Source organism: Canis aureus, chromosome 5 (assembly GCF_053574225.1).
Source record: "Canis aureus isolate CA01 chromosome 5, VMU_Caureus_v.1.0, whole genome shotgun sequence".
Taxonomy (NCBI): Eukaryota; Metazoa; Chordata; class Mammalia; order Carnivora; family Canidae; genus Canis; species Canis aureus.
Window position 1 is genome coordinate 34992996 of NC_135615.1, and position 12842 is coordinate 35005837.

Below are 12842 nucleotides of genomic sequence, written 5' to 3' on the forward strand. Positions count from 1 at the left end.
TGCATCCGGGGAGCGGAGGGTGCTGCCTAAGGTGGCGGTCACACCTCCAGTCGGGTCTCTGGGGGGAGATTCATGGTGAGGCACCCTTGTTGACGTTGCTCCCATGTGGACTGTTGCTGAAAGAGATCTGGAAGGTTCTCATCGCTACAAAAAAATTAAAAAGTAAAGAATTTTTAAAAATTTAAAAAGTAAAATGATTTTGGGTACCACACACGTTACGGAGACACATTCACAAGCAAAAAACGTGTAAAAGCCCAAAGGGCGGTGGCAGGAACGCGTGGGAGTCACACAGCTTGTCGCCCACCCTAATGCTGTGGCACCCACGGGTCTTTATGGGGCTGTGTTGCCCGCAGGGCTGCAGGAACCCAGGCTAAGGCGCGGGCAGGACCCCAGTCACGGGCACGCGGACACACTGACACAGTGACCCTGGGGGTGGGGGAAGGTTAGCGCTGGGCTGGGTCCTGGGTGGGCGCTGCACGGGTAGGTGCTGACTGCCTTACAGCTGACCGTCGCCTGGCAGCCCTGTGTCTCGTGACCTTGGCCGACCGGTGAGCCCGGAGAGAACCCCTCCCCACCCGAGGCCGCGCAGACGTTCTGGGTCCCTATGAAATGGGGATAGCGAGAAACTCAGGGGTCGTGTTTTGTCCTTCAAGTAAATGCTGTTCTTCTGCGTGGGAGCAGTGGTCGTAAGCAGCACGTTAGCTCCGGAACAGAGTTCCTTATTTTACATTGGATCTAAGATTATGATTGTTTGGTAACTTTTTTTTCTTTGTAAAAAAAAGGCACAGAATTGTTCTCGCATGTAACCGGTCAACCCCCCCGTCCCTTTGCCACCGGGTTAGCCGAGTCCTGAAAATCAGCCCGTCAGCAGTGGAGGACATTCACGTGGGAGCCGCACCTGTGTGCACAGGACAGCGCTGCTGTGGCAGCCGTCACCTGCAGGTTCTGGCCACTCCTGACCTCCTGTGACCCACGGGCTGTGTTGCTCCTCTCTGCCCTCTGGTGGCCGGCTGGGTGACAGCCGCGCCCCCCCCCCCCCCCCCCCAAGGACTGCTTGCTGGGGATGCCCTGGGGGGTGGCTGTCATCCTGGTCAAGAGGTGCTGGGTTCCAGACGCAGCTGCGTGTGTGCATGGGTGTGCGCCTGTGTGTACGTGTGTGCACCTGTGTGTGCGTGGTGAGCAGCAGCAAGGATTTAAGACTGCTCGCAGAGGGCACGCTGACATTGAAGATGCCCAGAAGGCCACAGCTGCTACCGGGGAGGGAGCGGGAACACGGTGGCTTCCACCTGGAAGATCAACCAGAGCAGGGAGGGGGGGGATGGTTTCTGAGTGTTGCCCTGGCAGTGGTGGGGACGTCGCCCATTCGAGCCGTGTGCGTGCTTCCAGGAGACCGGGGGTCTCCCTGCCGTTGTCTCTAGTTCACAGAAATAAGCCAGTTTTATCTGTTACCCACAATAGAAAGGAGCCAACTTGCTGCATTAAGCACAGTCAGGGAGCGGGCGTGATTGTTGGGTGACAATCCCTGGCGAACCTGCCTCTTGACCTGGCTTTGAAGTCAGAGAAACGTGCAGGTGGAGGCTACATGCCTGAGGTGCGTCCAAACGGCAGTGCTGCATAGAGAATCCTTACAAAACCCTTAGGGAGGAGGCCACACAGGGAGATGCTTCTGGAAAGGAGTTCGAGTGTCGGCAGTGTGACCTGACATCCGAGGGCAGCTCCCTTTCTGCTTTCACCAAGAGGGTGGGAGCTGCAGAAATACCCATGGGTGTTGTCGGGACATGTTTCCTCTTGTGCATCAACCATGGGTCCTGCAGGTTCTGCTCTTGGGCGCCGTTGGGGGCCGTCAGGTGCTCTCAAGCGCCGTCCTGGGCTGTCGGGCACTGTAGGGGGTAATCGGGGGTTGTTGGGGACCGTCAGATGCCGTCGGGGGCCGTTGGGGGCCTTCAGGTGCTGTCAGGCACTGTCTGGGGCTGTTGGGGGCCATCGGGGGCCGTTGGGCGTTGTCAGGCACTGTTGGGCGCTGTCCGGGGCCGTCGGGTGCTCTTGGGCGCTGTCTGGGGCCATTGGGCACTGTTGGGCGCTGTCAGGCACTGTCCAGGGCAGTTGGGGGCCGTCGGGTGCTGTCAGGGGCCTTTGGGTGCTGTCTGGGGCCATCAGGTGCTCTCAGGCTCTGTCAGGGGCTGTCCGGCGCTGTTGGGAACACGGAGTGGGCCCCCTGCTTCCTGCTGCCTTGGAAGCCGCGGGCCTCATGCTGAGGACGCCGGGCTGCTCCTCCTGGTGCCGTGGTAGTATTTGAAGGTCAACGTGCAGGGAAGGGAAGGGCCTGGTGCTGTGCCCGGGGCTGCTCCTCCCCGCGGCAGGTGTCCATGTCGCCAGGTCCTCCGGGGGTGCTCCTCCCCGTCCTTTGATGCACATGTGGTCTGGAGGTACTTTCTCTTGGTGACGAGCTCTGTTTTCATTCTCAAGAGTGCCTCTTTCAGGATAAATTACTAAATCTTGAAGTCCACTTTTTAAAATTTTTTCTGGCTCATCTTTATCTAACCCAAACTCATGAGGATTTTCCCATGTTCTTCTCTAAAACTTCAGTTTTGTTTTATCTTTAGATCCATTTTGAGTTAATTTTTATAGAAGGTATGAGGGTCAGGTTGGGAGGGTTGCGTATCCGTGTCCAGTTATTTGGGCGCCGTGGCGAAGACTCTCCTTTCTCTATTTGATTCATCCTGCACGTTTGTCAGAGAGCAGTTAGGCCCGTCTGTGGGTCCGTCTGCCAGCACCACATTGACCATTGTTGACTTTGTGATGAATCTTAAATCGGATAATATAAATCATCCAACTTTATTCTCTGTCATTGTTTTTGCTATTGACTTTTCATATAACTTGTAGGATCAACTGTATCTAAACAAAAAATCCTGCTAGGATTTTAATTCAGTTCTGTTAAATCTATCCATTAATTTGGAAATAATTGGCACCTTTATTCTGATTTTGCCATTCCAGGACATGGCGTGTCTCTTAATGTGTGTGGATCTTTCTTTCTTTACCATTTTGTGGTTTCAGCATAGATTCTGTGTGATCCTGCTTATCCTGTACACATTTTGCACGTTTTGTTAGATTTTTACCTAAATACTTCATCTGCGTAACTATTGTGAATGTGAAATGTTCTTAGAATTTTAATCCCAGATATTCGTTGCTGATACATATTAATGTGATTTGATTTTGTAAGTCATAACCGTGATACAAAGTCTGTTAATAGACATAGCAGTTAATTTTGTATTCTATGTAGGCTTTTGGTTTGACTGATTTTTCTTTCTTTTCCTTTTTTTTTTTGTATTTTTAATTTCTTTGATTTCTGCCTTTTTTTTTTTTTAAGATTTTATTTATCCACGAGAGACACAGAGCAGCAGAGACGCAGGCAGAGGGAGAAGCAGGCTCCATACAGGGAGCCTGATGTGGGACTCGATCCCGGGTCTCCAGGATCACGCCCTGAGCCAAAGGTGGTGCTGAACCGCTGAGCCACCCGGGCTGCCCTGATTTCTGCTTTTAATTTCTACTTTGTTTTCATTGCTTTGCGTTTATTTTTTCCTGCTTTCTTAAGGTAGAAGCTTAGATTAGTGATCAGATGACATTCTTTGCAGAAACAAACCTCTTCTGCCCTAAGTCTGCTGCTAACCACTATTTGGGCTCTATTCCACACATTTTGGTTTTCATTCTTATTCAGTTGGAAATATTTTTTACTCTTTCTCTCTCGAGGGTTCATGGTCATTTTGTGTAGTTCATCCAAATCTCATTCTGGCGACCGACCAAGACTGAGATCCAGGCAGGTTTATTCCCAGCGCTTCCCTCTGACAGTCTCCCGTCATGTGCCCTGGCTGGGTGCAGGCTGCAGCAGAGTCGTCAGGGAGGCAGTGGGCGCGGGGCTGGCGTGGAAGTCGGTGTGCGTGGGGATTCCCATGCCGGGGACCTGGCTGCGAAGTAGCAGGTGGGGAAGGGTCGCCGTCGAATCCTTCCTGCGTTGGAGGCTGTTGTGCTTACGCATCCATGGAGAATAGTTTCACTTCACGCTTTTGTGACCTGGTCCTGCGCTGATCTGACCGGCTTCGCTCTGTGCTCACATGCAGCAGGACCACGTCGTCAGTCCCGCTCTGTACGTTCAGTTAGACCGTAGTTACTGATTGTCCTCATTTTATAGGAGAGGATTCTTCTGTCATTCTGTGTGCTCACCCTTCCTGTTATTGGGACCTACGATGTGTTGCTTTGTAAAGATTGAAAAGTTACCGTCAAGCTGCAGCAAGGTTTGTTGATCGGAGCCCAAGCCTCACGCAGGGCTGTCATCCAGCTCAGGTGTGTTCGGCTGGCAGGAGACTGCTGGAGGAACCTCTGCAGCTCATTGGTCTCACAGAAATGACGACTGCGTAAAATCACCGAGTCCGCCCTCTCTCCTCCCTGCTCCCAGAGTCCCTTGGGTTGACAGCCAGCCTTTTCAGCACTGAGCCTTTATTTTAGAAAGGATTAAAATAAGTGAGTTTATATATATGATCTGAAGATAAGATTTAAACGTCTTGGCACATTCTGCATCGTGATGCCAGCAGGAGGGAGAGCATAGCCATTCTCACTGTCTCTAACACGGACTGTGTCTCTCGTTATTTCCCGTTACTCTGCCAGGTGGGGCAATTTAAGAATGTCCTTGGAATCGTTAACTTTGTCACTACTTTGCTTCCACCTTTTTTTTTTTTTTTTTGTAGATTTACTTACTTTGGAGAGAGCACAGGGGGAGGGCGGAAGGGGAGAGGAGGAGAGGAGGCTCCCCTGCTCAGTTCGCAGCCGGACTCGGGGCTTGATCCCAGGGCCCTGAGGTCAAGACCTGAGCCCAAACCAGGAGCCGGCCGTTGAACCGACCACGCCACCCAGGCACCCCTATTTCCATCTGTAAAGAAAGTGTCAAAAGTGAGAGTAGGGCTGTTTCCTTAATCTTCCGTTGAGCAGACCTTTAGTGCCGGCTGCGTCCCCGCAGCCCTGCTGACCGCCCGGCGCACCGTACGTGGTACCAGGTGTTTGCTGGGTCAGTGAGTGAACGGGATGAAACCTTGGGACCCTTTGCACGGCGACAGGACGTCCCGAGGAACAGCCTGTCCGGGGCAGACCCCGGGTGCTATGCCGACCCACCTGAACGTGGAGCGTGGCCCGTCACCGCATCACCTTGTCTGGCCCTGGTGCTCCTGTACCCGCTGGAGGCGGGTTTGCATGCCCAGAGGCGCCTGCGTGGGTGGTTCCCACGGCTCAGGGTCCAAGCCTCTCCCCGCAGAGACGTGCCTCCACTTCCCATCAAGCACTGTTGCTCAGACGCGGCGGTTTGTGCATTTGTCACTCACACTGTGGTCCTGGCCAAGCCTTCGCGCCGCCTCCTCGCTGCGGGGTCACATGGGGTCGGGCACGAGGCCTCCCTCCTTCCTCAGGCTGCAACCGGACAGGCCCGGTGGGATGGTGAGCCGTACCTGCGTCGTTTTCTCCTTTTCTCTGGGGACTCAGGGATGGGGTTCTGCATGGCCTTGCGCTTTGTCGGGGACAGCATGATCCCTTGCAGTTGCTCCAAGCAACACACAGGTGCAGATCCGCGCATGGCCCCACACTAATCCCCCTGAACACTGATCCCCTGCCCATGTCCCTGCCCACGTACCCTGCACACGTCCCCACACTGACACCCCGTGCACAGCCCCTGCCCATGTCCCGTGCACATCCCCCACCCATGTCCCCGCACATGGCCCCAACCCATGTCCCCGCACATGGCCCCAACCCATGTCCCTGCACACGTCCCCAAGCACCTCCCCGCACAGATCCCCACGCATGTCCCTGCACAGATTCCTGTGCACGTTCCCCACCCACATCCCCACACAGATCCCTCCGGACAGATCCCTGCACAGGTCCCCGAGCACATCTCCACATTGATCCCCACTCATGTCCCTGCACACATCCCCACACAGGTCCCCGCACATGTCCCCCCTACAGGTGCCTGCACAGATCCCCACACAGGTACCCTGCACAGTTACCCTGCCCATGCCCCCTGCACAGACCCCTGCTCACGTCCCCATGGAGCTGAGCTCTGGAGCGAGGTGGGGGCTGGGACGGGACCCCATGGTGTCCCCTTGGTGCCGGCGTCGGTGTGGCCACCTCCTCTGCCTGAGAGGGTCACGGCCCGAGTGAGAGGAGGCTCTCCTGGGGCGTGGGAGGCGCAGCTCTTCTCAGCAGCGTGTGGCTGGTTTTGCTTCACGTGGGTTTTCGCCTTGAATGTAGGCCGTGCGTGCACGTGGGCTCGTCTGCGGGAGAACGTGGAACCCTGAGGTCTCCTGCTGAACGTCAAGTCCGACGGAGCTGCTTGCGGGAGGAGGGTGTAAGTGTCCTTGGGGAGGCGCAGGGCAGGGTGAAGGTGGCTTGTTTCCTCCTCCCTCCCGCCCCGCGTCCTTACTCCTGGTGACCGGGGTTGGTGGGCAGGCGGCCTGAGCGCGGGAGCCTGGAAACGCGCCGTTTGGGGTGCGCGAGGCGCACGCTGGAGCACGGGGTCCTGGGGTCGGGGTCCCTGCGCGGGAGTGACAACTAAGGGTCGTCATGGGGCAGCCGGAGCCCCAGCGAGCAGAATCCTGCCTCCGCTGTGATGGGGCGGCGGCTCCCCTGCGCTGACCTTCTGCCTCGGACATGCAGTTGTACCCCGAGGGCTGCGTGCTCCTGGCAGACCTGGGTGGGGGCGCCCGGGGGTCCTCGAGCTGCAGGGAGACTTGGAGGAGCTGTGTTGTTCTGGTGATGTCCTGGCGTTGTCTGGGGGTTGGCCGGTGGCGGAGCTGTGTTAGCACTCAGGTCCACGTGTGTCTCATCCTTATGGGTCTCTCCGTCTGCCCATCCGTGTGTGTCCTCCTTCTGTCTATCCATCTGACCGTCTGTGTGTGTGCCCGTCCGTCCATCTGCCCTCTGTCTGTCCATCTCCTATCAGCCATCCACGCACTCCTCTCTCACTCTTCCCCCGTTACCCTGTCAGCCTCCAAACCCTCACAGGCTGTGTCAGCCCCACGGGCAGGACGTGAGACGCCTCCGGCTAGAAAGTTGCTCGCGAACATTTGCAGAGGTGGTGACCCATGGACTGTCGTCCACCAGAGGCTACAGGAGTTGCGGAGTTAAGAGCAACAGGACTTCCTCCATGGACAGTAAAGTCCGTCCACAGTCCGTCCCCTGCCAGCTGTGGTGCTCGGGGAGCCCAAGTGGCCCTGCCCTCACCCCAGACCCTGGATCCTTGTGGGACACGCACTCCAGCTGTGGCCTCCAGTGCTTTAATCATGGGGGTCTGGGGGTCTCTGTCCACCCTGCCCCAGATGGCCCCCGGCAGTCCCCCTGGGCAGGCGTGGGGACAGGCAGACAGACGCCATCCACGTAGGCTCACACCCTGGGATTGAGGGTGGGCCGCTCGTGTGTGTGCCAAACGGTAAGCGGCCCTCCAGGACGTCGTGAGGATGGCCCCATGTGGCTGGTGCGATGTGTGTGCAGCTGGAGCCCCAGGCCGGGCCGGGCTGTCGGGGCGCGCGTCTGGAGCAGGTGGCGGGGTGGACCATTCAGGTGCAGCTTCGAGGGGGAGTAGTTTGAGACGCGTCCCGAGTGTGTGTTCTGCTTAGATCTGGGGCCCCAGGGAAGAGACACAGGGACTGTTTGCTAGTTTCTTTCGTGTGAAGTCCGTCGTCGTGAGGACTGGAGGCATTTGGGGCGAGGAGCCAGCGGTCTGGGTTGGGGCGCGGGGCGGAGCACAGGACGCACTGGGAAGGCGGTCTGCCAGCCGGCCTGCCCACCAGAGCGGGACTTAGCTGGCCCCGAGTCATGTGAAGTTACTCCATGAAAAGCGCGTCCTCCCACTCGGCAGGTTGTGAGAGCTGTTAGCAAGCGGGGTCTCCGGAAATCCTAAGAGCTGCTGCTCCTGAGCAGGACTGTAGCGGGGCTCATGCGAGTCACCCGCTCAGGGGCATGGATGCGTCCCGCCGTCAGCCCTTCGTGCGCGGGGTCAGGCGCCCCCGAGGATGCGTCCCCACACAGATCCCCGCGCACATCCCTGTACAGATCTTCCGAGGTGGCGGAGAGTCCTCATCCTCCCGGGAAAGGGCTAGTCTTCCTGCGGCCGAACGTCTCGATGGCGAGGTGAGGCCGGAACACGGAGCTTCGTCCGGGGTCATCCGGGGCGCGGCCGTGCTCCCCGTCCTTGCCTCTGAACGTCAGCCGCCTTCTGGGTGCAGCGCGCAGGGGGAAGGCCGGCTCCCCAGGCGGGACTCAGCCCGAGGGCTGCCGCCAGCCCAGGCCCCCCGGCCCCGCGCTGGCCCCACACCGGCCGGAGCAGACCAGGGAGCCGGAGGGCACTGGGAACCGCCGCCTCGTCGTGCCCCCAGGGACGCGGCGCCTGCTGCTCTCTGGTCCCGGGGCGGGGGCGGCTTGGGTCCTCCTGCCCCGTCCAGGAAGAGCAGAGACTCGTCTGTGAGCGGGGCTGGGGGCCCGCCCGCCTCTGACCCCCCACCGCCCCGGCCCCCCCCCCCCCCCCCCCCCCCCCCCCCGTGACCCACGGCTTCCAGGCGCCCAGCGGTTTCCTCTGGTTTCAGGCTGGCTCCTCACAGGTGTAACGTTGTTTTCTCGTCTTTGATGTTACAAGAGGGGCAGTGGTCGGGGGCAGAGGTCAGAAGGCGTGACCCGTGAACGTGCTCTAATTCCCTGCTCGCTCCACAGTGTGTAGATGCGTATGGGGTTTTTGGTTGTGAGATTTTAGGCATCCTTTTAAAATGTGGGATTTGAGGGGCACCCGGGGGGCTTAGTGGGTGAAGCATCTGTCTTGGACTCAGGTCATGACCTCAGGGTCCTGGGGTTGAGCCCCGTGTCGGCTCCCTGCTCTATGGGGAGTCTGCTTCTCCCTCTGCCTCTGCCACTCCCCCTGCTTACGTGTGTGCTCGCTCACCCTCTGTCACATCAATAAATAAAATATTTAAAAATAAATAAAATGAGGGGGGAGTTGGAGCATTTCCAAAAAGCAGATGAGCAGCCTTGGTGTCGATTGAACGTGGGCACGGCCATGGTGCAGGTACACCGGACAGCGGCCCCCCAGTGTGCCGTTAGCCTCGGAAATGCTCACTGGTTGATGGTGGGATGCGTTCTCTGTAGACTTCTGCTATTTAGAACTAGGTGTGCACTTCATGGTGTGCCCACGACTGCGTGGGGGAGCTGTGGGTTGGTCAGGTCAGTCATCAAACACTCGGGGTGCTTTATGGTTTGCTATAATTTAGTGAGCATATGTCATTAGAAAAAGCAAATTCACCAACTTGCTGTATTTTTATTAAAACTTGAGTGCTTTGGGTGGCCGTCCCCAGCGCCGATGCCTGCACAGTCCCTTGTCGGTTGGCCTAACAGAGCCGTGCAGAGTTGGGGGGTTTCTACTTGGTGGTGTGAAGAACATCCGGGCTCTGATTCCACGTCCTGTGAGTGCCAAGACCTTGCAGGGAGGGGCTGAGACAAGCATGAAGGTTTTTATGGGGCTTAAATGGCTATTTGAGGGCAGGGGTTGGGGGCAAGGTGAATGACAAGGTGCTTTCTTCTCTAAATCATGATTAAAAGGCCAACAGAAGACACAGGCGTAACTCGCAGCATCTTAGGGTCTGATGAGTGACCCGATGACACTGAGGCCATTCTGAATGTCTCCTTCCTTCTCTTACAGGCGACATCACCCAGAAAGGATATGAAAAGAAGAGGTCGAAGCTGATCGGAGCCTACCTGCCCCAGCCTCCGAGTACGTACGGTACATAGAGCGTCTAATCTTAGGAGTGAAGTATGATGTGCAAGAGACACCGGGGAGTGCGAGTCCTTTGTGGTGCCCAGCGCGTGCAAAGGTCACGGTCCTAGTGTGACGCTGGCCATGTCCAGCTCCGCCGTGGGGTGGCAGTGTGGGTACGGGAGGCACATGGGACTCTTCTGTGACTGCCTGACAAAGTCGATACGTATTTCGTCCATAGAAGGCAAGAACGTGTTGATCACCCTGCAATGCTTACTGCAAACCAAAACCACGAGAGCACTTAGGATGCAAACATGACTCTGGTTTAGCGGGTTGAACATTCTTGCCGATGGTGACAGATCCAGTTGGCCACAGGTTTTTGTGCATGTCACAGGGGGGCAGACGTAGAATGTAGACACCGTATGGGACCCCGTGTGGGACTGAAATGTGGTCCCAGAATGCGGTGGGTTCTTCCCTGCAGTGCACAGTGTGTCCTTCGAGCGTCTGCCATCTGTGGGAGGAAGCACGTGCTGCCAGGGTGGGGTTCGAGCACCTCAGCCCTGGTTGAAGCGCAGGTCAGCCGGGGGTGACGTTAACCTGCTGGGTGTTGGGACTGCTGTGCACCTGACCCCGGTCCGCAGAGGAGCAGGACGGCCCCCTTCCTCAGCTCCGTGGTTGCCACGTTGAAACATGTCGGCTCGGGCACTCCTGGTAGAGACGTGACCCTGTCTGCCCCTCCGCCCTCCAGCCTGTGACACAGCCAGAGGGGCCGCTAGCTCGGCCGCGGCGTTTCCTGCAGCGCACCCTCCAGGGAGCCGGCTCTGTGCGGAGGTCCTGTCGTTTGCAGCTCTGTTCTGGTTCTGTGTACGTGTCTTAGCTGATGTTTAAGGAAGTTCCATGAAGGTGGACCTGCGGCGCTGGCCTGACGCAGCGGGCGGCCGGGTATCCCTGCCAGCTGCTGTATTCAGGGAACTGCAGCTGAGTCAGGTGTTTGGCTGGTGACAGCCACGCGTGGAGGGCTTTCAGGGCAGGTGCGGCCAGATGCCCCGACCGTCCTCTAGCAGGACCGCTGAGCCGACGGTGGTCTCCGTGGCCCGGCCTTGCCCTTCCTGTGGCGGGAGGCACTCTGCGTCTCAGGGAAGGGCCGCTGGGCAGACTGGAGGCTCCGGTCCCGGTAGGATCCTGATGTGTGAGACAGAGGCAGGTCTGCGCGCTCCCGGGAGACGTTCTTGAGCCGCGGCGGCGCGGAGAACGTGGTTGACCGTGTTGCGTAGCCCTTTGGTGTTCTTCGTGCCATTCTGCATGGGGTCGGCAGCTCTGCTCAGTGCTGTAACAAATCTAAAAAAAACTAAAGTTTGCATTAATTAGTTTTTTTCAACTTGTTACAGCAGCGAACGGAGCTGCCGTGGTCCGGTGTAGACTGCAGCACAGTGAAGGAGCCCCGGGACGAGCGCTGCACTCCGGCAACATCGGGGTGTGCGACATCCGAGACGCCGCGGTCAGAGAGCGGGCGGCCAGCACCGCGGGGAACCGGCCGCTGTTTTACTTTCGCTTCGGTGAGCGCACTCCCCTGAGAGAGACCCCCGGCGGGGCCTCGCGGGGCAGACCGTCCACCTGCCGCCGCTGCCGCCGCCGCGGGCACCCCATGTGGGCGCACGTCCGCCAGTCCTCCCGCAGCCCTGTGCTGGCGCCGGGGATGTGGGGTCGGGCAGGGACGGGGGCTCCAGACTCCCAGGCCGCCTCTAGGTCGCAGCCCCTGGGCCCTCCGAGCCTTTCCTCTGAACGTGCGGTACGCGTGTTACGACCCCGATGGTGACGTTCCTGTTGAAATGCTTGGCCCTCCGCTCTCCTGTGTGTGGCCTCTGCCGGCCCCTGGGCCTGAGCTCCACGGGAGCGAGCCATCCTCTTCCCAGAGGGCGCCGTGCGGTTGGCGAACAGAAGAATGGGTAGATCGAGCCGTCCGACGCTCGATCGCCTCCGTCGGCCTCGTTCTCCGTGTAAGAAGCCCCCAGGCGTGAGCTCCATGCATCTCCCGGTAGGATAAGAAAATGAGCATTTGTCAGCTTTAGGGTAACTTCATGTTTTTATCTCAAACAAAAACCATTATTTGAAAATCCCGAAGAAGTAAAGAGAGACGTTTGATGTTGCGCTGGCCTCGGGGTCTGGAGGCGGCGGCTGCCGGGGCTCTCCTGCGGGCCGGCCGCCAGCTGACCGGGAGCAGTAGGTGGACGCAGGGTGGTGGGCTCGGGCGCTGGCGGGGGGTGCACTTCCCGGCCCACGGAAGCCTGGCGTGGCCGGTGCAGACGTGGGGACGCGGCTCCAGGGGCCTGTGTGCCCCTCGGGAGGGGAAGGCAGGCGCCCCCGTGGCTCCAGGTCCAGGAGCTCAGGCTCTGCTGCGAGTCTTTATTTCTGAGGAGTTGCCCACGTGAGTCTGTTCACTCTGTAGAGCTTGGGGATGCGGCCCGGGGAGCCGGGGTTCCGAGTCTGAGTGTTTGTCCCCTGTGTGCCCCGTCTGAGACTCTGGGATGGGGGCTCACGACAGGCACTCACATATAGCCGGTCGCCTTATCCTGCCAGATGTGCTCCTATCAGGGCATTTGTGTTGTGTGAGCCATTTTTTTTTTTTTTTTAAGTGGTTTTTGTCAGAGAAAACTAATACTTCTAGACAGTATTCTGCGTTCGGGACTGACGGTTCCGATTTAGTGTGGCTTGTGCGGGCGCATGAGCGCTGGGCCACAGTGGGGACTGCGAGTCTGTCCCCGGGAAGGTCTGAGCCCCTGCTGGGACTCCGGCACCCCGGAGGACACGACGTCTTTGGGGAGCACGATGCTGAGAGCTTCCCTAAATCTAGATGACAAGAAGTGAGTCGGAAGCTAAAAGGAAAGAAGGGGTCAGAAAACCCGTCCAGAGAGTCATCTTCGAGGAGAAAATACTAGTTGAGATATACCTGTCGGGGACCAGCCCTGTGTCTGTAATGTCCCATTCGTCTCCAAACCCGATAAAGCTCAAAAAACAGAAAGCCGACCCCATTGTCGGCCCGCATCTCTGGGCTTCCCTGAACAGCACAGTC

At 58.1% G+C, this 12842-nt stretch overlaps 1 protein-coding gene across 5 annotated transcripts in view; it reads left to right on the plus strand.

The window, feature by feature from the left end:
* DIP2C (disco interacting protein 2 homolog C) overlaps positions 1 to 12842 on the plus strand; it is a 252589-nt gene that overhangs the window by 81760 nt on the left and 157987 nt on the right. For 3 of the 5 annotated variants that reach the window (XR_013379581.1, XM_077897377.1, XM_077897374.1), the window contains exons 2-3: positions 9719 to 9790; positions 11161 to 11328. Coding sequence is in view for 4 of the 5 variants with exons in the window: in XM_077897377.1 (XP_077753503.1) it covers positions 9719 to 9790; positions 11161 to 11328 (240 nt within the window). In the remaining variant the exon portion in view is untranslated. The remainder of the gene's footprint in view (positions 1 to 9718; positions 9791 to 11160; positions 11329 to 12842) is intronic. The other 2 variants (XM_077897375.1, XM_077897376.1) reach the window with 2 other exon arrangements.